The sequence below is a fragment of the Amphiura filiformis genome, chromosome 6 (genome assembly GCF_039555335.1).
Source record: "Amphiura filiformis chromosome 6, Afil_fr2py, whole genome shotgun sequence".
In the NCBI taxonomy this organism is placed as follows: domain Eukaryota; kingdom Metazoa; phylum Echinodermata; class Ophiuroidea; order Amphilepidida; family Amphiuridae; genus Amphiura; species Amphiura filiformis.
In genome coordinates, this window is record NC_092633.1 from 47,985,511 (window position 1) to 48,012,754 (window position 27,244).

At 37.1% G+C, this 27,244-nt stretch overlaps 1 protein-coding gene across 1 annotated transcript; it reads right to left on the minus strand.

The window, feature by feature from the left end:
- Window positions 1–1,936: 1,936 nt before the first annotated feature.
- LOC140154571 (prestin-like) lies at window positions 1,937–26,954 on the minus strand. The gene is made up of 11 exons (XM_072177138.1): window positions 26,648–26,954; window positions 24,455–24,565; window positions 21,853–22,010; window positions 20,207–20,371; window positions 18,989–19,171; window positions 16,777–16,859; window positions 14,788–14,935; window positions 14,110–14,223; window positions 3,568–3,744; window positions 3,033–3,191; window positions 1,937–2,122 (listed from the first exon to the last, which is right to left on the minus strand). Exons 1-11 carry the CDS (start codon window positions 26,952–26,954, stop codon window positions 1,937–1,939), a joined length of 1,791 nt encoding a protein of 596 aa, XP_072033239.1.
- Window positions 26,955–27,244: the final 290 nt, after the last annotated feature.

Below are 27,244 nucleotides of genomic sequence, written 5' to 3' on the forward strand. Positions count from 1 at the left end.
TCGTAGTACCGCCACTGAACATAACCCTGACCCTAATTTTAACTCTAATTTTAACTTAAATTGACGAAACTATAACTTTAGCCCTTTTCGGAATAATGACCCTCTCGAACTTAATAGGCTAGTTGTCCCCGCCCAACTTCCTCAACCCCAACTTACTCATTCGCTCGCTCACATTTAATTAAGTATCAAAATGGACCAAAAAAAACCAAATTCAAAATGTGTTTTTAAGCACCTTTTTGTGTCCCCCATGCTAATCGGTAATCTGTACACCCTTTGACGTACAATTTAGAGTATAAATACGTAGATGACTGTACATGATCTAATCATCCCGGCTGGAAGATGTTGAGGAAGACTCGTATACTATACATCACGCTCATACGTTATATGACAATTTGACGTACAATCACGTATGTTATGCATGGTTTATTCTTCTAGTATGGTCGTCATACACATTATTGTCATGGTATTATATATTGTAATTGTATACGTCAATTTTGTTCAGTTTGGTTCAAACGGCTTATAATGTTTTACTTTACACGGAAGGGGAAACTTAGCAAAAAACAATTAATTTATGAGTGTAAGGGGGGAGGTGGGTTTTGCTTAGCCGAAAGGGGGAACAAATAATATTTGTAAAATTATAAGTGAGGCTAAGAAAAAAAAAACTCTGTTCTACGGGCGGACGGACCTTTCAAGTAGGGTCGATCGGTCGGTTTTTGTTGTTGAAATAACCCAAAAAATCACCAAAATCTGTAAATAATTTGCAATTTGAGAAAATAAAAAAACATTTATTTGTATCGAAAAAAATTATTTCTATTTCTCAATTTGTTCAAAATCTGGGTCGGTCGGGCCCGTAGAACAGGGTTTTTTTGTCGCCTAAGTACATAAGTAATAATAAATAAATAAATAAATAAATAAATAAATAAATAAATAAATAAATAAATAAATAAATAAATAAATAAATAAATAAATAAATAAATAAATAAATAAATAAATAAATAAATAAATAAAAAATAGTTATGTTTGTACATGGGGGGGTGCTGTGCAATAAATATGATCCTTCGATGTCCATGATTTATCCTTGCAAATTTATAGCATCGAACCTCCAGCCAATGTTCCTTGCCAGTGCTAGCCACGAAACAAGGTCAAAACTATAGCCACTCCCTCAATGGTCGTCATTTCAGTGATTGACAGAGATGTAATGCAAATATGGCGCTGGCCATCTGGTCACGTGCGCATTTATAAAAGCGCATTTATATATATAACCGAAGTCTACTGTTAATATTGGAATCAACTTGATTGATATACTTGAAAATGTTGATATACTTCATTCGTTTGCGGGTCTGTTTATAGTATTGCTCTTTTGTACGACCAATACGCTATCCGACAGATAAGACTCAGATAATTGCTCAACATTCAGATTTGTGCGCTCGTTGATGTCTTCCAGGGGCTTGATAGCTGGAGTGTCTGTTACAACATCATTCGACGGAATAGATATAAATAGCGCAAAACGCTAACTTAATGTTCTTATCGATGTCCGCCAACCCTGGACTTTCTTGAACTTGGTGGAGTGGGGTTGACTAACGGATCACGCTTCCTGATTCCATAGTTTGTTTGTAACTTGAGACGCGTTTGTAATTTTCAGATGATTTCCTTGTTAGCACTTGAAATCATGATCCCGAGGTGTTAGGTACCACTGCGCAAGAGCCCTGTGAACTACAGTGCTTGTCCCAAGCTTTAGCTTGTGTTAGGAGGGTAGGCAAATAGGGAAAACTCTTGCAATATAAGAAGTAGCAATAATCAGGTTTTATTCCCATGGGAGGTGCCATTTTAGATCAGACGGCCAGCGGTGTGCCAAGTTGCCAGTCGTAACGACGTAAGCCAGTTGCCAAAATGAAATAACCTAAATCAAATATCCCCACATCATGGCTCCAAACATTCATAACAAATACGAACCTTTGCAATTAGCAAAAACGACTTGGACATCTACTTTCTGATAGTCTGCCGAGATTGCCTGTAGTGTCTTTACTCCAACTAAATCAACATAAGTAAACATGCTGCAATCAATAATCACTGTGTGTAGAGACCGTGAAGATGATGAAGACGTTATAGCCTCTTGATCGGACTGAAAGTAAAGGAAGAAAAGAAAATAATGAAGTGTATTATAATTTTTATCCTTACTTTTTGGTGTGATCACGGCATATTGCCGAATTCGCCATAGAAGTGTTGATGTAACATGATTAGCTACAATAGGTGAATACAATTTTGAAATAATAGTGTATCGCTCTTCACTACAAGTATATAGGTTGCACTCATCACATCATAGATTAAATCCAATACCGCTCTTTTCAAAGATACTAATCTAAGGTGCGAGTGATCAGCATTCTATAGAATTACGATCCAGTTCTTTGTCCCTCTTCTTTTTGGTGTGATCACGACATATTACCGAATTCACCATAGAAGTTTTGATAAAACATGATTAACTACCATAGCAACAGGTGAATACAATTTTGAAATACTAGTATATCGCTCTATGCTACAAGTAGGTTGCACTCATTACCAGCGTATGTCTGCAATCATAGATTATATACAATACCGCTCTTTTCAAAGATACTAATCTTATAGGTGCGAGTGATCAGCATTCTATAGAATTACGATCCAGTTCTTTGTCCCTGCACCCCCACACATAACCTTTTATTAGTTAATTAACTATGTACGTTCCTCAAACCTGAGGGGTGCTGATAACTGACTCGGGGTGATACCCTACTCTCTTTTTTTAAAAAGATTCTGTGTCACAATGTATGCTGATTACAACGTGGCTTCTGAACCACGGCCGCAGTCTAGATGGTCTGAAAATTTCAATTTATATGTCTCTATTGATCAACAAACAAACAGACAAACATTTCGGCTTCCAACATTGTACGTATAATGTGAAGGAAACTGGAGAAAGAATTTCGTGAAAGCTTGTCACTCTACATCAGTTTCGTCGAGCATACAAACCTTCGAATATAAAGAATTCTTCAATCTAAACTTACATTTACTTGATGCTTGTCCTTCTTTTCTTCTCTTGCTATCAGCATTTTTTGTGGGTTAAAACCAGCTTTTTTATAGAGCGAGTTTTTGAAATGGTCAGCATTAATGAAACATAGCGAGGATGAACAACCAAATATTTTGATGCCAGGAAGTTCTTCGATCTACAGAAGAAAAGACATGTATCTTTTATCATTTTATGCAGACATGATTTGCATTTACAATTGCAATACATGGATTAAATTTAAAAACTGGCCTTTTTGATAATTTCTAGAATTCTTTACAGTTATCGATGCGCACTTCATTGTTGTGCACGCTGAACTGCGCAGTAATGAAGTGCGCAACGATGACGTATAATAATTTATCAAAATGGTCTATTGAAGAACTCAGATAAATGGGTGTATGTAAATAGCACCACGCAATAACACCATCTTTTTGATGGTCTTTTGTTTATAGATACAGTCGATTTAACTTACCAGTTTGTTTTCTCACTTTTAGCAATTGTTACGTATTTTTAACAAATCAATATAGCTTACTTACATCTTGTACAAATGAGATATCCCTGTATATATCCGTATCAGGCACTCGGCCCTTGAGGGCGCAGTATGGACTCTGATATCTGACGACAATGGTTATTAATGCAAATATCATCGAAAGAAGTAGGCCTAGATCAACGCCAAGCAAGACGACCAATGTGAAAGCAACCAACCACATCAACTGTCAAATCGAAAAAGACGACGTAACGATAATTCACCCATAAGCCTTTGCGAGTACATCTGAGATGTCGTCATTTGACGTCACGCCGACTTGCAATGCGCAGTAACGATGTTCGATAAACGATGTGCGCATCCGCGCAAATCGGCGTGACGTCAAATGACGACATCTCAGTTGTACTCGCAAAGGCTTATGGGATTTACCGAAAAGGTGAATTGAAAAGGTTGTGATTACTGATGCCTTGAACTTACGCTGCACCAGTGTAACTATTCACAAACAATCGCTCTCCTTTGGATTTATTGGTGTTAATCTCATTGTATTGATTAAAGGAACACTCCAGCAATCACAACATTATGTCTCATTATGTTAAAAACAATTATTAAGTACGAATCACACGCTTTTACTTAAAAACAAACTAATATTGACCATAAAAACAACCGGCTCTCAACACGCGATCTTCAAAGTTCCCGCGACGAAATTGTCTAGACCAATGACGTCATACCTATTTGTGCTCAATCGTCAGCCTTCATTGTGTTACTGGAACGTCATTGCCACAGGCAATTCGGTACCTGACAAATTTGACTACCGCGTGGTAACAGACGGCTGTTTATTTGTTTTAAAGGTCAATATGAGTTTTAAAAATAACCAAACCACGTGATTCGTGATTTATAATTATTTAACATATCTAACATATAAGGCATAATATTGTGATTGCCGGAGACTTCCTTTAACTATCGTATGCGTAGATGCTATAGTGTTGGCGTAAAAAAATAATTTTCTGTCAAATCGAATACTAGCGAGGTAGAGGTAGACCAGAAGTATGGATGTTGTGATGTGCCCTGAGTAATTTAATTTAATTTAATTATTTAACTTTGTTTACAAGCTGAAAGTATGTCATGAGATGGGAAAGCCCCTTGTACGTGCAAGATAATGATGTGGAAAGTCGTTTTGGAATTCCCCCAAATTATTGTAAACAAAGTCAGAGCTATGTTTGGAACTTGGAAAGCCCCAGTTCATTATTGCACCATCAGGAAAACCCCCCAGGAAGTGATGTAATGTCAAAGGTGAATGTATAATTAATCTTGGGAAATCCCAAGATTGCAGCAATGTTGTGAAAATGTGATTGAAGTAATGGTTTATTAATAGATGACGGGTTTTTTGCATGAGTACTGATATAAAAAGCTTGAGGCTTTTGTTGGGACTTTACAGAATGCCATGGGAGATTGAAAACTCCACATGTGTGTGATGGTCTTCGTGCTTCAAAAAAGAAGTACATTCTAACCAGTTTATATAGCCAATAATTGAGCTAATTTTAATACAGCAACGAAGAAGACAGCGAGCACACAAAAGTGCTCTTCCTCATCAAAGGATTAAAAGTTCTTCTGTCAAATTGCTGGAGTTTGCTGGGTTTGTGAAGGCCACGCATCTGTCGAAAACAGCGGAGCTGTGTTAAAGAAACCTGTTCCCTGGAAAAAGAGTGATTGGTGAAAGAAACACCATTTTGGAGAAAGCAGCGCAAAGAGATATATTGCGGAGAAAGCAGCGCAAGGAGATGTATTTGTGGAGATAGCAGCGCAAAGGAGATTGGAGGAAGCATCATCATTTTCGTATGAGGATTTTAAGTGCAAGGATTTGTAAATGCAAGTGTACGATGGACTTCGCTGATTTTCGCAGAACAAGTGAATAAGGATATATTACATCAGTCGTCCAGAACATTGCAAGAACTCTAGGATCACCAACAAGAAGACAGCTGGTTAAGTACTGATATAGTAAAACTGTCATTGTGTGATTTTATTGTGTATGCGATATTGTTATTATATGTACCAATCATACTCTGTTTTCAATTAAAGACTTAGATTGTGTTAGCTTAAACAAACAGTGTATTTGTGTTGTGCATTCGTGTGAGTTCGGGAAAAAGGTGATTTTGGCCTTGAGTCAAGTACGACTCGTAACAAAAATTGGGGGCTGGCGTCCGGGAAAATACACTGTAAAAAAAGTTTACATTAATTTACTGAGTCTTAAAAGTGAAAGTACAGTATGGCAGAGTTCAAAGCAGAAGAGTTTCTTGAAACTATAAATTGGGAGAAGTTTGATGAGTTGAAGAAGCCTGATTTATTAGCATTTGCTAAACATTATGACTTGAAAGTAAAGCAAGCTACAAGAAAGCAAATAATCAAAAATGCCTTGATTGATGTTTTGGTCGGGGAAGATATTTTGATGATTCCTATTTGGAAGAGAAACGTGCAGTAGAAACTGAAATTGAGGATTCGGCATTTAAATTGAAAGAGCTGGAAATTCAGTTAGAAATGAAGAAAATGGAAATGGACCAAAAGAAAATAGAAATGGACCAAAAGAAAAACTGGAAATGATCAAGTTAGAGAATGAAAATAAAGAAAAACAACAGAAACTAGAAATGGAAGAAAAAGCACGCCAAGAAAAGATGGCGCTTGAGCATCACAAATTAGAAACAGAAGAAAAGGAAAAGGTAGCAAAATTAGAACTTGAAAAACAAAAATTGGATATGGAAGAAAAGGAAAAACTAGCTAAGATTCAAATGGAAGCACATTTGAAAGAAAAAGAAATTGAGTTTGAACAAGAGAAGTTAGCAAAACTAGGTGACAAATACTCATCAAGTTTCTCCTCAAAGTCAAAGTCAGGGTTTGATGTTACAAAGTATGTAAAGCTTGTGCCTAAATTCAAAGAGAAAGAAGTTGACGAGTACTTTCAACATTTTGAAAAGGTAGCTACAAATTTGAAATGGCCTCCAGAGCATTGGACCCTACTGTTACAAAGTAGTTTTGTGGGAAAGGCCAGGGAAACTTACTCAGCTCTACCAATAGAGAAGTGTAATGATTATGAAGAAGTCAAACAGGCAGTTCTCAAGGCCTATGAACTGGTGCCTGAAGCATACAGACAAAAGTTCAGAGATTCAAGAAAGCAAGCAGATCAAACCCATGTAGAATTTGCTAGAGTAAAAGAACAAATGTTTGACAGATGGCTTGGGTCAAAAGAAGTCAAAGATGATTTCGGCCAACTTAAGCAATTAGTTCTTATAGAAGAGTTCAAGAAATGTGTCCACGTTGACATAAAAACTCATTTGGATGAAAGCGCTAGCAAAATTAAGACGCTAAACGAAGCGGCGACAATGGCGGACGACTATGGCTTAACTCACAAATTGAATGGGAGTAGATTTAGTCATAACAGAAGTTATTCAAACAGGTTCAGCCATAATCAACCTAGAGCAAATCAGGGTGGTACACAAGAAGTGAAACCTCAGTCTAATTCACAGCATAGTGCTGGTGGTAGAGGGACCCCAGGGAGTTCAGGTAACAGAGCAAAATTTGGGACTGAATTTAAAGCCAAAGTAACTTGTACTCATTGTAAGAGACCAGGGCATACGATGACCCAGTGTTATTTCTTAAAAGGCAGACAAGACGCACAAAAACAGCTGCAAACTGCTAGTAATACTGTGGGATGTGCAGTGTCACTTGAGTCAAAGAAAAAGTCAGTCAAATCAAGAAACAAGAATTTCTACAAAAGGGAGGTGAGACAGACAAGGTGTGTGAAGAATTTGAACCATTTGTGTTGGAGGGAGTAGTATCACTTGGTGAGAATGGTAGTCCAAAGCCCATCAAGATTGTGCGAGATACGTGTTGTGCACGGTCTATGATTCTGGAAGGAACTTTGCCCTTTAATGAGGATAGTTCAGCAGGTAATGCTTTGATCCAGGGTATTGGGATGGAAATAATTAGTGTACCTCTCCACAAAATTAACGTGACATCTGACTTGGTTTCTGGTCCTGTAACCATAGGAGTTAGACATGAACTACCAGTCAAGGGAGTGTCCATGTTGCTAGGAAATGATTTGGCAGGGGGGAAGGTTTTTCCTGACCCAATAGTCACAGATAAGCCCTGTATACAGGATGATAATAGTGAGAAAGAGGAGATATTTCCTGCATGTGCAGTGACACGGGCAATGAGTAAGAAGGCCTCATTACAAACAATTGAGGACAACCAAATTGATGACTTAGGCTACAATTTGGAAGACACATTTGTGTCAAAGTTGAATGAGAAAGAAGAGAAACTTCTTTCTCCTGGGGATAAAAATACCCCTAAAAGTGACACAGCCTCTGAGCATGAACAAATTGGGGAAACCATGAAAGACCCATTAAGTCATGACAAGCTGATTCTGGAGCAACAAAATGACCCAGAACTCAAAGAGATCAATCAAAGGGCATTGACCCTAGAAGAAGCAGAACAAAATTCTGTCTGTTTTTACAAACAAGATGGTGTGCTAATGAGAAAATGGCGCCCTCTTGATGTTCCTGCCGATGAAGAGTGGAAGGTAGTGCACCAAATTGTGGTACCAAAAGTATACCACACTGAAGTAATTAACCATAGCACATGATAGTCCCATGGCAGGGCATTTGGGTGTTAAGAAAACTCATGAAAGAATTCTGAGACATTTCTGGTGGCCCACTCTCAGAAAAGATGTTTCTGAATATTGCAAAACATGTCACATATGCCAAGTAGTAGGGAAGCCAAATCAGAAAATACCTCCTGCTCCATTGAAGCCAATTCCAGCCTTTGATGAACCATTTAGTAGGGTTATTATTGATTGTGTAGGGCCCCTACCAAAGACTAAGTCAGGTAATCAATACCTTCTGACAATTATGTGCGCGTCAACACGCTTTCCTGAAGCCATACCATTGAGAAATATTAAAGCAGTGACCATAGTGAAAGCTTTAACCAAGTTCTTCACATTTGTGGGGCTCCCCAAGTCCATACAGTCAGACCAAGGATCAAACTTTACTTCTGGAGTATTTCAGCAGGTCATGTATCAATTAGGTATAGAACAGTATACCTCAAGTGCTTACCATCCAGAATCACAAGGTGCACTAGAAAGGTTCCACCAAACATTGAAAAACATGATCAGGACATACTGTTTGGAATTTCAGAGGGACTGGGATGAGGGAGTACACTTGTTGTTGTTTGCTGCTAGGGAAGCTGTTCAGGAAACTTTAGGATTTAGTCCTTTTGAGTTAGTGTTTGGACACACAGTGCGCGGGCCCTTAAAGTTGTTGAAAGAAAAGTGGCTCAATGAGAAATCAGATATCAATTTATTGGATTATGTCTCCAATTTTAAGCATAGGCTTAACAGAGTAACTGATATTGCCAAAGAAAACTTGAAACAGGGTCAGGCCAAAATGAAACAATGGTATGATAAACATGCCAAAGAGAGAGTGTTCAAACCAGGTGACAAAGTTCTAGTATTGTTTCCAATTCCAGGACACCCATTACAAGCCAGATATCATGGCCCATGTGAAGTAGAGTCAAAAGTGGGTGAAGTAGATTATATTATCAAGACTCCTGGTAGACGCAAGAGCAGGCAGTTATGCCACATAAATATGCTCAAAGAGTATGTTGAAAGAAGTGACAGTGGCATTCCAAAACCTGTGTGTACAGTAAAACATGCTGATAATGTAGACAAACATGCCGATGTAGACAAAATCGCCAATGTAGACAAGAGTAAAGATGACAATTCTGATGTCACATATGACCAGGAAAAAGAGCTAGAGCACAAAGAGTATAATGTGAAATTGAACAATTCTGATGTGCTCACTAATTTGGACTCAAAGTTAGGTCATCTTTCTCAAGATCAACAAAGTCAAATTGCAAATTTGATTCACAAATTTGACAATATATTTCCTGATACGCCAAGTAGAACAAATGCTGCATTTCATGATGTACTGTAGATGTTGGTGATACAAAACCAATCAAGCAGCATCCTTATAGAGTCAATCCATTGAAAAGGGAACATCTCAAAAATGAGATCAATTATATGCTAGACAATGATATCATAGAACCAAGTAGTAGTGAATGGAGTTCACCGTGTATACTTGTTCCCAAGCCTGATGGTTCATACCGATTGGTCGCAGACATGAGAGCTGCAAATGTTCATTCAAAGACAGACTCGTACCCAATTCCAAGAATTGATGATTGCATAGACAAAATTGGAAATGCAAAATTTGTTAGCAAATTTGATCTTTTGAAAGGGTACTGGCAGGTTCCACTCACAGACCGTGCCAAAGAGATTTCTGCTTTTTGTACACCATTTGGTCTTTACCAATACAGAGTTATGCCATTCGGTTTGAAAAATGCGCCAGCAACATTTCAGAGAATGGTGAACCAAATTGTGGCAGACATAGAGGGATGTGAAGCGTATGTAGATGATTTGATTGTTTACAGTCAAACTCGGGAACAACACATGGAACAACTCCATCAATTGTTTGAGAAGCTGTCAGAAGTACAATTGACAGTCAACCTGGTAAAAAGTGAGTTTTGCCATGCCACAGTCACATACTTAGGATATGTTGTAGGTCAAGGTCAGGTGAAACCTATCAAAGCCAAAGTTGAAGCAATTGAGCAATACCCACACCTGTAAACAAGAAGGCACTCATGAGATTTCTAGGAATGGTTGGCTATTATAGAAAGTTCTGTCCAAACTTTTCAGAGATAGCAAGTCCTTTGACTGATTTGTTAAAGAAAGAAGCAAAATTCATTTGGTCAGAACAGTGTGAAAATGCTTTTCACAAAGTCAAATCTATACTCATGAGTTCACCAGTGCTTACTGCACCTGATTTTCAGAAGCAGTTCAAGTTGACTGTTGATGCCAGTGACATAGGCTGTGGAGGTGTTGTGATGCAAGAGGGTGAAGATCAAATAGATCACCCTATTTGTTACTTTTCAAGGAAATTCAACAAGCACCAGAGAAATTACTCCACAATTGAGAAGGAGTGTCTAGCATTGCTATTAGCATTGCTACATTTTGATGTGTATTTGGGTACCACAGTATACCCTGTGCTTGTTTTCACAGATCACAATCCCCTCACCTTCATCAACAGGAAAAAAAAAAAAACCAAAGACTGGTGAGGTGGAGTTTGACCTTGCAAGAGTACAATCTGGACATCAAACATATTAAGGAAAAGACAATGTAATGGCTGATGCCCTGTCCAGAATTGCATAAAACTTGACAAACAAAAATTTCCTTTAAAAGGGAAGTTGTGTGTGACAAGTAGTCACTGTGTATGATGAGTTAAATACTCAAAGTTGATAATATGTTGAAGTTGATGTAAAAGAAGAAAACATTTAAGAAAGTTTTCATTACATTCGAACTTTCTTCTTTTAAGGGGAGGTGTGATGTGCCCTGAGTAATTTAATTTAATTTAATTATTTAACTTTGTTTACAAGCTGAAAGTATGTCATGAGATGGGAAAGCCCCTTGTACGTGCAAGATAATGATGTGGAAAGTCGTTTTGGAATTCCCCCAAATTATTGTAAACATAGTCAGAGCTATGTTTGGAACTTGGAAAGCCCCAGTTCATTATTGCACCATCAGGAAAACCCCCCAGGAAGTGATGTAATGTCAAAGGTGAATGTGTATAATTAATCTTGGGAAATCCCAAGATTGCAGCAATGTTGTGAAAATGTGATTGAAGTAATGGTTTATTAATAGATGACGGGTTTTTTGCATGAGTACTGATATAAAAAGCTTGAGGCTTTTGTTGGGACTTTACAGAATGCCATGGGAGATTGAAAACTCCACATGTGTGTGATGGTCTTCGTGCTTCAAAAAAGAAGTACATTCTAACCAGTTTATATAGCCAATAATTGAGCTAATTTTAATACAGCAACGAAGAAGACAGCGAGCACACAAAAGTGCTCTTCCTCATCAAAGGATTAAAAGTTCTTCTGTCAAATTGCTGGAGTTTGCTGGGTTTGTGAAGGCCACGCATCTGTCGAAAACAGCGGAGCTGTGTTAAAGAAACCTGTTCCCTGGAAAAGAGTGATTGGTGAAAGAAACACCATTTTTGGAGAAAGCAGCGCAAAGAGATATATTGCGGAGAAAGCAGCGCAAGGAGATGTATTTGTGGAGATAGCAGCGCAAAGGAGATTGGAGGAAGCATCATCATTTTCGTATGAGGATTTTAAGTGCAAGGATTTGTAAATGCAAGTGTACGATGGACTTCGCTGATTTTCGCAGAACAAGTGAATAAGGATATATTACATCAGTCGTCCAGAACATTGCAAGAACTCTAGGATCACCAACAAGAAGACAGCTGGTTAAGTACTGATATAGTAAAACTGTCATTGTGTGATTTTATTGTGTATGCGATATTGTTATTATATGTACCAATCATACTCTGTTTTCAATTAAAGACTTAGATTGTGTTAGCTTAAACAAACAGTGTATTTGTGTTGTGCATTCGTGTGAGTTCGGGAAAAAGGTGATTTTGGCCTTGAGTCAAGTACGACTCGTAACAATGTACATAAGAGAGCTTGTGATTTCCAAACGTACGTATCCATGTATCATACGCCCCTGCATCTATTCAAAATCCCGTGAGAGTGATAAATGCATGGGTGTTACGAACGTTTGGAAATCGCAAGCTCTCTGTTATCTCATATCAAATATAACAACTGATGTTCTGCCAGGACACAGCAGATAGGCCGCCCTCTCTAATTATAATTAATTTACATTGGCCGTGATACATTTACGAGAGAATAAAATCATTACATGTTCAATTCGCCGGTAGATCCGCCATGAGCTGTTGTGGCGTGTGGTGGTGAGCTGATCGACATGTAATCGTCAGTGCACGCTGGTTCGAATCCGAACGGTTCTGATTTTTTCTCTCCTTTATTATAATGCCAGTTTGTCTGAGCTCCATTTCTTTAATCTTATATGAAACTTAACTTAACTTTCCCCTTTTCATTAATAACTCCAGCCTTATTAGTCGTAGGTTGGTCAAACTATATCCCGAATCCTTGTGAGCTGCGGAATATTTTGGTATAGCTTCTACTGCCTTTATAGTTTTGACCCATGTATAACCTTTGACCTTTTATTGCTCAAGTGTGCCTACTGATCACCTGCTTTTTATTTGTGTACTCTCAACGTGTTAGGTATCAACTTTATGTACGCAACTTTACACTGATATAAGGGGAAACAATAAAACTCGTATACTGAATCAATACACAAATAAAAGAAATACTTACGAAATCAAAGATGGACACTTTCCAGAGCATTGGTAGGTCAGACACCTGTCTAAACATCCCTCGTAAGGCAATTACTATGACGGCGGCAAGGACGCACTGCAGTACAAAGTATTATTGGCTCATTATTAAATTAGGCCTGCTAGCTATTGTCTCTGGTGTCGTATGGTGATAAAATACTCGGAAGCACTCGGAGTAAGGACCACCTCAGTTGCATCCCTTGAGATTATGATTTAATGTTTTTTAAAATATGAACCCATGACCCCGGGAATTATATAACATTTTGGACGTCATTACTGCTACATTGTTAGTCTAAATTATGTAAAAGTATACACATTTAAAGTGAGGTTAGTAAGAATGTTGATTTTGGGAGAAAATCATAAAAAAACACAATTTGTACCTGAATTTATATTTGGGTAACATAAAAAATTATTTCTTCAGTTAAACACACTTCATAATAAATTTCAAAAATTAGATAATTATGAAGATCTAGGTAAGGCAAACTATTCTTTTTTACGCTTGTCACTAGCGGATTATGTTGGTATAGATAATTATGGAGATTATACCTCAGGTAGCTGCGTTAACAGCGGTCCTAGCCAAAGCAAAATGACCAACACGATGCTTACAGAAAAGATACTTGCCAACTATATTCAAAAGAAATAAAAAAAGGATTAACAATATTATAAATAAACATGTTTATTTATTAAATTCCCGTCGATCATGCCACTGTTTTCCGTGTAACAATATTATGTTAATGAAAACGGATGGATATACAATTTTCCGTCTTAATTCCAATAAATAGTTATGCGCATTGCAATCGCCAACACAAGGTCCGAAGGATGACTGGACCGTAGGCATAACCCAACATACTGAATCTCCCCTATACATAGTATAGGTGAGATAAGGGGAATAATTTGCCCGACCGGGGAAAAGCAGCGGCTGCTTCAACATAGTGAGGAGACCAGTGGAACCCTAGCGAGCAAAACGGAGCGACAGGAGGTTCACTGTTCTGGCTATGCGAAGCGAATTGGGGCCTGTGAAAAGTCACCAAGCGCTGCCCGATCGCCTGAGCAACCGATTTCCCAAAACAAAAAGAAGATAACAAACTCTGAGATGAGAACACCAATGAGAGCATAGCTTAATTGGGTGGAGAAGGTGGGAAGTAGCAGCTAGAACACTGAAGATGCTGAAAATATAACAGACAATTGTGGAGTCTCGACAATAGAGGGCGACAAACATAGGCAGCCAGAGGGGCTCTGCACTGCTGAACAATAAAGCAAGTTAGAAATACTAACTTTCCCTTACTCAAACTCCCAATTACCTGAGTTTTTCCACCAGCACCTTCCTGTACCACGGTCCGTGACAACGAGGTTGCCGAAGGGTAGCATTGAAAAAATGAGCTCACAATATTGCAGCTACCGTATGCAATAAATTCCTAAAGTATAGAACGATAATGATACAGGTTAGAAAAGAAATGGACATACAAAGCGAGAGAGACAGGGACTAAAAGAGAAAGACAGAATGACAGAAGGAAAATATAGAAACCTAGGATCTTATAATCTACAAGAAAATGGTTAATTTTAGGAAAAGATAAAATAAGTGTATCAAAGATAATGAGATTGTTAAATTAGTTTAAACGGCGGTACCCGGTGTCCCCTTTTTATTTGATTGATGCCGATAAGCGTGTCTCTAAGTTCCTAAGTTCTCAAACTAATTATCTAAAAATAAACATCTACCAAAAAGTAACTACCCCTTTAATGAATGACAATTATTTCAAAACGGTTGATTGTATGCCAAATTTGGATGCTTTCAAAGCATAATTTATTTCTGCAGATCATGACATTTCATTGGTTGTAGTGGTCTCAATATTGATGTCGCAGCGTACATTTAAATGAACATAACCCAAAGGTTTGAAAGTTGCAGTAAAATCCCATTGTCTTGTATTCAGTATTCATTAAAGGAAATCTGTTCAGCTCTCATTGGATTATATTGACCATACCTGATTCGCATCCACTTCATAGTTATATTTTCTTGCATATAAATGAGCCATAGCAATTGATATGGCAAATCCTACGACAGCAATAGCGATAGCTGCCCCGATGAGGGAACCGAAATATTTGGTTGGCGGTGCAACTGGAAAAGGGAGGCTGTAAAACAGAAAGGCAAGGTATTAGGGTAAACCAAGCTATAATGACTGGCTTTCAACAGCACACATGTAAACTATGGTCTTAAAAATAACACACAATGGCAGACAATGGATAGCTGTTATTATTATGGGTCTCTTCTATCCAGTACGTATAATTAATTATTAAAGCCATGTTATAACATTTCCATAAAAATAGATTAGTATTTCATTATTTACAAGGTTCTAAAACAAATATAATAGAGCAGGTGATGTTGGCATACCTCAATGACGTTTCGTGCTGTAACACAGCACGTTCTCAAATTGAATGATCAGATTTGACCTTTCTCGTCACTTGCTTCCTGTTGGTAGCTGACGTAGATGGCGCTGTTAGTAACTGGTCATATATACGGAAGGAAGTAGTTGCCACAATCCTTGTTGAGCGTCCCAGCAAACACAAAACGTTTTCGACATCATTCGCAAAAGGTTATAAAAGGTTGTCAGAAAACGTTTAAATGTCGGGTTATATAAAGGGTATATTAAGGGTATAAAACGTTTTCATAACATTAAAAATCATTTTCTGATAAACTACTGCTCAGCAAACAAAAATGTTTTACAGAAAACGTTTAAATGTCGGGTTATATAAAGGGTATAAACACGTTTTAATAACATTTCCAAAAACATTTTTGAAAACTTCCAAAAACCCAAACAGAATGTTATTTTGGGGTTGAAAACATATGTTGCGAAAAATGTTTGCCCAAAATATTTGCAATAACGTTTTTAAAACGTTTTCATGACCTTTATATAACCCGACATTTAAATGTTATTAAAACGTTTTGAAAAAAACATTTTTAGAACATTTCTGTGTTTGCTGGGTGCAAATATTTTAACATAATGTTATTTAAGTGTTGACAAAATATTTGGCACCAATTTTTTGCAAAAATAGTTTACAATAACATTTTTGAAAACATTTTAAAAATATTGTTGTAGTGTGTTTTCATATAAAACGTTTTAAAACGTTTTCATGACCTTTATATAACCCGACATTTTAATGTTATTAAAACGTTTTTATGTAAACCAAAAGCCAAAATATAACTTATTAAAAACGTTTTAAACGTTTTTGTGTTTGCTGGGGTATTAGCCTGCCCCCTCTTTCGTATCCAAATTTATTTCTTTAAGTGTCTTCTTTTCCTGTTGGTTTCAATGTCTCTTATTTTGGCTTCGTCCCATCCAATCAAGTGGTTGTCCTCAGGACATGATATGGAAGAGCAGATTTCTTGGGGGCGCTTTCGACCGATGTTTTTCGTTGTGCCCTGGTGTACGGTTTTTGCGAAGCTGCATCCGATTCAGATTTATGATCTTTCTTTCGCGAGCCAAAGAGTCTTGAGGTTTCACCGATGTACGATTTTGGGCAGCCTAAACAGGAGATTTCTCCCATAGGTAGCTCCCATCTACGTCAGCTACCAACGACAAAGGTCACATCTGGTCATTCAATTTGAGAATGTGCTGTGTTACAGCACGAAGCGTCATTGAGGTATGTCAACATCACCAACTGAAATTTACTACCAGCGCAGATGCCCGCGCAGATGTCGCCAATGCATGTCACTCCTTCGGTTGTGCTACTGCACGGGCCTTTGATGTGTGTGTGTACCATCCCGCACGCCGTGTACGTTCTGTGATGTGAACATGTGTACGCGTTCGACTAATCGTAATAATAAAACGACGGTTCAAAGTCAATAATTGGTCGAGTGTTTGAGATGGCACGAGGGTTAAATTTTACTTAGTAGTAACTTTTGTGACATACCTAAGAATGACCTTAATATCAAGACACATTTGGGTGCATGACATTTGCCTGTGTATACTAACCCGGTTGGTATATCACCGACTACGCCAAGTTCATATTTCTCTTCAAATTCGCCTAAATATGAAGACATTGTAGCGAGTACAACCTATGTTAGAGATGAATAAAAATCAAGATAAAATATCGCGAATATGTTAAGGGATGGGGTATGAACGTTTGGACAGTATTTATTGTGGGCCATTAGAGCACATCAGACATATCGACTTATCTGAATACGAAGAATATCAAATAATTTTGATTTTTTGAAATGTAATACACATTGTATGGCAAATGATTAAAAATTGAGATTTATAAAATTCACTTCGAGGACTGTTATATATCAAAAATATGAAAAATATCAAATTTTAATAATTTAACATAAAATTTGTATTATATTGTAAATTAAAAAAAATGAAAATTATTTGATATCAGGAAGACATTCTTCGTATTCAGAATGCAATTCGATATGTCTGATGTGCTCTCATGTCCCACAAAAAATACTGTCGAAACGTTCAAAACGCGCCATTCCAGATCCCTTAATATCACACCACAATCTCGCATCCAGCGAACACAAACATGTTTTTTAAAACGTGATAAGCGTACCCTTGTCATAAACGCGCTTTGGTTTTGGACAAAACGTTGTAATAACATTTAAGTATCAGGTTATAAAATTGTTAACGTTTGATATTATATATATAATTTTATATATAAAAAAAAGCAAGACAAAAAAAAACCAATAAAAACAAAAAACAACACTACAGCAACATCATAAAAATGTTGTCAAAATGTTATTGTAAAATGTTTTGGGGTAATCATTTTTGGAAAATATATTTTATCAACACTTACTAAGATCACGCTAAAATGTTTTACATAAGTTTTCGCGATGTTTTTTGAATGCTATTAAAATATTTTATACCATAACCTGACATTTAATGTATAAATAAAATAAATTTTATGTTTGCTGGGTAGGTACAGTAAATAGCTCGCATGGGCTACTTAATGAGGATTAACAGCATAAAATTGTGGACGATATGTTATAATTATACTGCGCCAATAAAGTATCCTTACAGTTGAAAAAATAATCATAATTTCAAAACTGAACAATATTGGGGTATATTTGTTTTTTTAATAGATGCACTATCTAATCCTGCACATTATGATACCACATTGAATCCAATGTGACCTCAAGAAGTAAAGTTATACGCAATTGATGAGACGATGGTCCCGTTTTAAAAGGGACAAACTGGCCTATACAAGGCGCAAAACAGATTCCAACAAGCACAACAAGAGACACACAGTTTCTTCAATGAAGCGTTATTCAAAGCAGTTTTTATTTCAGTTTTTTTTTTCCATTTTTATTCCCTGTACTTGGGACTGGTGGGTGGAGAAAAGTTACAGAAAACCACCAGCCCCCTTCTTCATGTCAGCCATACAATATTATAAACAAATATGCAATTATTCCTTTAAGCCCAAATTAAAGTTTGATATGCAGTTACACTTGTAATTATTGACACCCACCACTCACAAGTGCTGTGATGTACTTCTCTGTACTTTTCATAACTTCCATTTTATTTGTCAGTTCTTTTGTTTCAGTTTTCTTTTGTTCCTTTTGTTTTAAATTAAAGCTAAGCGCATAAATTAGCCATTCAACACTCCCAAACCAGATGTCTAGTCCGTGGAGTTTTGAATATATATAGGCTAGTGTGTCACTTTTAAAACTGGACCTTCTTCTAATTAAATGCTTGTAACTTTGCTTCTTGAAGTCACATTGGATCCAATGTGGTGTCATAATGTGCGGAATTATTACCCCAATATTGTTCAGTTTGGAAATTGTGATTATTTTTCCAAGTGTAAAGATACTTTATTGGGGCAGTATATTATACTCGCGTATAATTTTACATTTCAACTGGAGACCGATTCTTTTATTATAATTACCTAGTACACAACCTATACACGCATACACAGCATTGTACATTATTCACAATACACGTGCAATCAAAAAGCCATGAACACACCCACAGCACATTTACAACTCATTAAAATATGACATTAACAAAATATATTAAATCTATTATTTGCAAAGTAGGATTTATTGTCGCTGGATGTCCACGCGAAGTATTGTAAATCAGAGTCATATAAATACGCAATCAAATCAAAAACAACCAAACCGGCCAACACAGCCCATGCCCCTCCCATTAACCATACACCACATGGAAACTACATGTTTGTCCTACTTACGACTAGCAGTTCAGTGGGTATTGGCAGTTTCTTCCCTTTCTTGCCATCTTTCCTGCACCAGCCCTTAGCAGCTTGTCTATCATTGATCTCACCGATGACAACGAAAATTAGAAGTGATATTATTGATATGACGATTGCACACGTATTAGCAGTAGCCAACTTGGAGAAAAACTCAATGTAGGTCTGCAAAGATATTAAACCGTAATGGAAACATTGAACATTGTCTCTACAGTTATAAGAAATGATACTGAAACACCTTAGTCTCATCAAATACAATCGAATACCTTGGGATTGAGAGAGCGGGTTTGTTTTGCGCAAGCAGCGATTGTTCCCTCGCCTTGTACCATTGAGTTCTTGGTTTCAAGCTCGATCCATGCTCGCTCTGGCAGTTTTTCTCCGGGATCTCGTTGATTATCGTTATCAAAAACTTCCTTCACCCAATGGAATTTGGGGAGCTGCACAGATAATTGGTGGATGTTACAATCTAAGTGCTGATAAGTTTCAGCCAGATTCGGCTGCAGCCGGCTTGATGTGATCTGATTGTGATGATTCACCAGTTGCAGCGAAATTACAGAGAATCTTCCGGAAAATGCACGAAATATGCCATTTACAAAAATGAGTTTTATTGCCAGCAGACTGTTCGTTTTTGTGTGTGAAAGAACTGGGCAAATCCACTCTAAATAATCTAAATAAAGTACACTTGGTTTCCATTGAAAAATGCCCAACTCCATGGTATTTCTTCCACAAATATTGGGTTAAAGAGAAGCATGAAATCTGCTTTTCACTACAATAAACTTTTTGTTAACATATTACATACTTCTACTTATGCAATTTATAGATAATTACTAAATTTCTGTAGCTATTTATAACACGGAACTAGCACTTGCAGTATATTATTAGAAGAAGGATCCTATCATTTCACATGTTTATAATAATGTATGTTCATGTATTAAAAATCCCTTTAAAATTTAATCATTCTGTTTCTAAATTTTTTCAAATATTAAGTTTTTTCTTAATATCTAAAAACAGTTTTGATGGACTTAGGCACTTCTTTCTCTCAAGTACTCAGTAATAATGTGACCATAACAACATAAATAATAAGCATCATTTACTAAATGAGCCAATCATTTAATTTGATAGTTAAGAAATTTAATTAGTTTAATTAATAGTCCGGTTTGTTGCCTGGCTGGCTGGTTATTCGAAAGTCAATTAACCTACGTAGATTAGTGCTAAAGGTCCACTGTATCTTGCGACGCTGACTCCAAACAACTTAGAGAATTGACTGGTAAATACGTGTATTGCTACGCCTGTTGTAAACCCTTTCACTAGTGGTTCCGATAGATATCTTGTGATGATGCCCAAGCGAAGTATACCCATGCCGACCTGAATGCAGAAAGTTTGTTATAGAATATGCATCGTAATAATTAACAGTGTAATAATTAACTGTGAATGAAGATTTATTTGTGACGTGTCATGTCAAAAGGAGACACCTTTGGGCAGGATCGTAAATCGAGAAATAACCAAAAATCTGCCCGGGGTGATTTTTTCACAATTTGGGTTTGCTATATTGCGAATTTGTGATGCTATTAATGTAAAAAATATTGTGTGATAGAATCAGACCTGAATATAACTGGCTTCTTGTATTTTTGGACACATTTTTAAGGTAATTCCTACTCTCAATATTGTAAATTTCCAATTTTATAATTATAATATTTACGAACTCAATATCTTCGCTTGGAAATGTCCGATTTCATTTGGGAAAACGGCGTTGTGGAGCAAAATATCTCTTTATTTAAGATATGTAAAAACCTGAAACTGTCCAGTAGTGTCTCCTTTTGACATGATACGTCACATTGAAGTGTAAAAATCAATTAAAAAACATACATTTGCACCTACTTTAAGTAAAATTGCTTTGACGTAATTGACACAAATGACACCTATTTCTGTCATATTTGATAGTTATTCTTTCACAAAAACGGAGTAAAATGGAGTAAATAGGTGCGGACATTATTAATCGAAACAAGATTAGTATTTTCAATGTCAATAATAAAGGTTTGGGTTTTAAAAATAACAAAAGTAACAACAACAACAACAACAACAACAACAACAACAAATAATGATAACAATAAATAGTAAACCTGATGCATCTTATTACATTGAATAATAATAACTTGAATAGTTAACAAAACAGACAATCATTACTAATTTTTTAACCACTGCGCCCACAAAATGCCGTAGCCCTACCCTTAGTAATAAACCCAAGAAGGTCATACTTTTAAAAGAAATACTTTTAAATGGCTTGAACTGACGAACCCTTTCCCGGGGTACTTATATTAAAATATAAATTTCGATGTCCGATCTTGTTTTTAACAGATTGCTTTCATCTTTGCTCGCTTCAATAGTACTATGATTGTTTCAAAAATGTAAAATCCAAATTTTGATTAAAGCCATAATGTACGATCTTATAATATGAAATTGGTTAATTTTTTTCAAACCTGACTTTTTTGCATATTTGTAACGTTTGCACCTAAATGGAATCGGCCAAATTTGTTGTCTTTGTAGGTCAACAGAACAAAGTTAGACATATTATCATAATTTAAAAATTATGACAATATGTCCTCCCATAGAACTGCACGTTAAAAGGCCAAAATTTCTTTCACGTTACCTTGTTATTTCAACTTAAAATGGACAGCAACCCTTACCGGCAGTTATTACAAATAGTATTTCAACATTTTGAATAAAGAATAACAAAGTAAAAATTTGATGGAAATCGTACATTAAGGCTTTAATTTGACGGTGTTATGGTTCACACATCACAGAAAAGACCTTTAGATATGTCCTCAATAAATTATTTCGGAGTGTACCTGTATGAATCCAACAAGTAAACTCAATGATATTGCTACTTGTATTCTTAGTTCAGTTTCATCATCAGCGTCTAGTGGTCTATCTCGATTACTTGTCTCCGCAGACACTACATCATCAATTGCGTCACCAACCATTATACTAAGAACCGCCCAGGTACCTTAAGAAGGCGACAAATAGATCATGTTAGTAACAAATAGTTATTTTATGTTGGACAATTTTGTTATCTTTGCTATTGTACATTTGTTAAAATTATAATCTTTGATACCGTTAATCAACGAGGACATTATTGGCCAGACCCAATTAGCAGTACTGGTTAAATACCACTAATAGGCCTGGGCGATACATTGAAATACGACGAGGAACTATTTGTTTTCATGGCATTCGAAAAGACTGCATTAAAATCGCTGAAATTGATCACGTTATACAGCCAAAAAAGTACTTTTTAGAGTTTGATGCTTCAAAATGGTACATTTTCTCTAATTATATGACATTTTTGTTGTAATAGTACCAAAATTCATACGCACGGCTTCGGTTTTTAGTAAATATTCGCCCTATCATATTGTAACTTTCAGCTTCGAGGGCGCACTGTCATTTTAAGGTGTTTACGGTTCAGTGCGTTAAAACAAGAAAAGTCTCAGGTCAACCTATGTTGAATTTTTGATCATTTGGCATCTAAATCATATAGTTTCACCTGATATTAGTGGCATTGAACTGTGAGAGTTCTGAATATGAGAAAATTCCACCCGGAATTAGGCATTTTCCCATTGAAACCCGTGTAATACATAATTAGTGGTATTTAACCTATAGAAACACTGAATTCTATGGATCTGATATTCGTCATGAAGACTTTTCTAGCTATTTTTTGCTTACATATCTCAATATTTAACTGTATTTGCCCTGGCAAGAAAGCGTGCATCTTATTCGACTACTAAGGTATGTTTTTAGAACCCGTTGAGGTAGTAACGAGTTGGGGGGGAACTTGTGGCATTAGTATTGGGTTTACCGTACGGCTGGTTTCTGTGATTTCAGGGCTTCTAAATTCAACAACCTTCGCTTGCCTGCGTATACACATAGATAGCTTAACGATGATGAAAAATCAATGTTGATGATCATATAGACATGCCACTTTGTTAATTAGACCCACATGCACATTTTGTTGGTGATTTCCTTGCCCTAAATATCGTACATAGGCCTATACGTGTAAAATACAGTATAGGCCTAGGCTAGGCATTTTGCTTAAGCTTTAAGGCGCATGTAAGGCCTATAGTCACGTGTAAAATAAAACCTAGTCTTTGTGTACACGTTGTCTATGGGCCTTTACAGCATCCTGTATGGCCTCACTCTATCCTAACTCAAGCCGGAACCCTAACTTGATGTATAACTATATTTTAAACCCATATCTAATCCTCGGACCTAGCCGTATCTCTATCCCTATCCACGAGCCTAGCCCTATAAAACCCTATTCCTAATGCGAACCTGACCCTAATCAACAATTCTAACACTAATCAGCAAGCCTGAATCGGAACACTAACCCTAAATCAATCTTAATCTGATCTGATCGTGCTAGGACAGGCTACAGATACGAATCTCCAGATATAGTCCTAGGTTGAAGCAAAAACAGCGAAACAGTCATCATACAGGGTGTCCGAAAATCATTGATATTTTACTCGTCATGCTGTTTTCCAGAAATTTTCTTGTTAAAACATGTATTGCAAATGTCAATGTTTACATTCATGGCATTTTACCCGAGATTGGAGCACCTTTGTGCTTATATAGGTTAAATACCACTAATAGGCCTGGGCGATACATTGAAATACGACTGCATTAAAATCGCTGAAATTGATCAAGTTATACAGCCAAATAAGTACTTATTAGAGATTGATACTTCAAAATGGTACATTTTCTCTCATTATATGACATTTTTGTTGTAATAGTACCAAAATTCATACGCACGGCTTCTGTTTTTAGTAAATATTCGCCCTATCATATTGTAACTTTCAGCTTCGAGGGCGCACTGTCATTTTAAGGTGTTTACGGTTCAGTGCGTTAAAACAAGAAAAGTCTCAGGTCAACCTATGTTGAATTTTTGATCATTATTTTGGCATCTAAATCATATAGTTTCACCTGATATTAGTGGCATTGAACTGTGAGAGTTCTGAATATGAGAAAATTCCACCCGAAATTAGGCATTTTCCCATTGAAACCCGTGTAATACATAATTAGTGGTATTTAACCTAATCCATTCAAATCCATCAAGATATGTACGTGACTCTCACTACTCTAAATGATCTTTCACTAGGATCATGCTCATCAATCAGGGCACAATTCTTTGACCCCAATACATTTGTACATTCATTGAATGACCTTTAACAATTTGGGTGTAAAAACTCATATTTTGCAACTTGAGGTCAAACTTTGTACTATGATTGTTTAAATGAGGTTATTGAACTACGTCATTGGGATGAGGCAATTGTGGTCCATAGTGTTTGACCTTACTTCATCACGACAAGTGTCATTGGTTCATGGTGTCAAAGTGTCAAAGAGATATCAAATACCATCCAATTAAACAAGGTTCCCCGAGATCGAGTTCCAGTAACATACCCACAGATATATGCTTTGATGTTCCAAAGATGGCATAAATCAGCGTCGAAAAGAAGGCCACATAGAGACCCATGACGGCTGGCAGTGTGGCTAGGATACCATAGGCCATTGCTGCAAAATATGAGCGGGAAATTTGAAATGATTAATAATAAACCACTCTGTATCATATTCTGTGAACCTTGGAAGAGCGCGTTGCTAAGTTGTTAGAGTTATGGCTTTTGGTGAATGATTCCCGGGTTCGATTCCCTGCTCAGGAAACCTTGCTGGAATATTGACTTGGACAAATTATTTGGCAACATCTGTAGATTAAATTTTGCACTACATTTCCACTCTCCCCATGGTGCATTTTGAATTGGATAAATGAATAACGAGAGAATGTTGTCCTTCGCAGGGGACGTTAACTTCGTTCCCATATACAGAATAGTCATACCTGTACATGTAGTTCGCAGTCAGTTTCGAGAAGAGATAATTGTTAACCCCTGACTGTCCCAACCCGTACCCATGTCCAAATATACCATGTTATTTCAATTGAAATAAGGTTCTATAAGCGGTTTTTCTCCGATTGTCTAGGGTTGCCGAATCCGATATTAATCAAATCAAATATTCTCATTTCTTCCCGACTTGATTTTCTCTTACAATTTCCGTCCCCTTTGTTCTAATTATACCACTTCCTCATTTTTCATGTTTCACTGTTATCACAGCAGAGGAATTAAAGGCTGCTGGTGATACAGGAATAGACATGATTCATAAATTATGCCGAAGGATCTGGGAATCCGAATGTGTACCAGAGGACTGGGGCAAAGCAATCATTGTCCCCATTTTCAAAAAGAAGGACAAATTAGACTGTGCCAACTATAGAGGCATAAGCCTACTAAGTCTCGCAGGGAAAGTCTTCTGCAGCATACTTCACAGCCGGATGAAAAGCAAACCGAGGAGATACTCTCCGAATCACAAGCAGGGTTTAGACCAGGCCGTAGCACTGTTGACCAGCTTTTTACACTAAGACAAATAACAGAAAAATAACAGAAAAATAACAGAAATAGACAAGGCGCTGTATCTCTGCTACATAGATTACCAGAAGGCCTTTGACACCGTGTGGCAAGATGGACTATGGGCAGCAATGAAGCACCTAGGTTACCCGGACAAGATAGTTCGACTCTTACAGGCTTTGTATGGCACATCGAAAAGTGCAGTGAGGGTGGACAAAGATATCACAGAGTGGTTCAGGACTGCCACAGGAGTAAGGCAAGGTTGCATCCTATCGCCACAGTTATTCAACATACTGCTGGAATTAGTCATCAGTTTAGCAATCCAGGACCTGGACACTGGCATCAAAATCCAAGGCAAAACCCTCAACAACCTGCGGTTTGCCGATGACATTGTTTTAATGGCAGATTCAGAGGAAGATCTTCAATCACTTGTAACTCTAGTCCACACTCAAAGCAAGAAATTTGGCCTCAATATAAATAAGGGGAAAACTGAAGTTCAGATCATCAACAAAGTCAGCCACCCAATAACCATCTTCATAGAAAGTGACCAACTGAAGCAAGTCCAAACCTTCACCTACCTGGGAGGAGTTATCACAAAGAATTCAACCAGTACGGAAGACATCAAACAGCATGCGGAAGTTGACCACAATATGGAAGTCAAAAGAAACTAGTATCAACACAAAAATGGAACTCTACCAGGTGCTAATCTTTTCAATAGCAACATATGGGGCAGAAGCTTGGACGCTCAAGAAAAGAGACGAGAAGATATTGTTGGTGATCGAGATGTCTTGTTTAAGGTGGATAATGGGAGTCTCCAGAAGAGATAGGCTACGGAACACATCAATAAGAGAGGCAGAAGCAGCCAGGTCACAATACTAGACAAAATCAAAGCCAAACAACTGTTCTACTTTGGACACATCGTACGGATGCCAAATGACAGATACCCTAAACATGCCCTTGAAGGTAGAATACCTGGACACAGACCTAGAGGTAGACCCCCAAAGCGCTGGCTTGACAACATAAAAAGCAGCTGCCAAGAACTTGGGATTACATCAATCTACAATGCAAGGAGTATGGTGACGAACAGAGGCATATGGACTTCCATGGTGAAACGGCTGCTAGCTCCAAGGTTCCCTGGATCCGAGGGAGGAAAGCAATAAGTCCAAGACTGTAATTATAATTATTATTCATATTATGTACCTACCTTGAGGAACTCTCATAATGCCTGTGGTGATGCCTGATATCGTATCCCATAGTAAATCACTCTTGATTTTGTAGTTAGGTAGCCACTTAACAATAGGAACTAGCCTTTGAATAAAACGCCATAAACTCGACGGTGTTAGTTCTATTTTATCAATTCTCTTTTTCAGTTTATCAAGATTTGAGTCATCCTTTTCTAAGTGCTTATACTGCTTCTGAAATTCAGTTTCACTGTAGATTGGTCGGTCAATTTCGAGTTGTACATGCATACGCTTCCTTGCAACAGGATCTCCGTTGCTGTTGACGGACATTCTGACCAGATATACTGAAATTGCCTGTATATCTGTTGGAATCAAGTTCAATATAATTACAGTAGGTAAGATTAATAATAATAAACAGACAATGGGGGATCCCAATTATTTCAAACATATCGAGCAACTTTAACATTTTTAGGAGGGATAGTTTTGTATTGCAATAATTTATGTATAAAAAGTTATATGTTGGGACTTTTGGTTCTTCGTCGTGAGCTTCGATGGTCTGCTGCGATTTCTTGCGGAAATGATTTGCATTGCTTAGGGCTTGCTTGGTTCTTCTTGTTTAC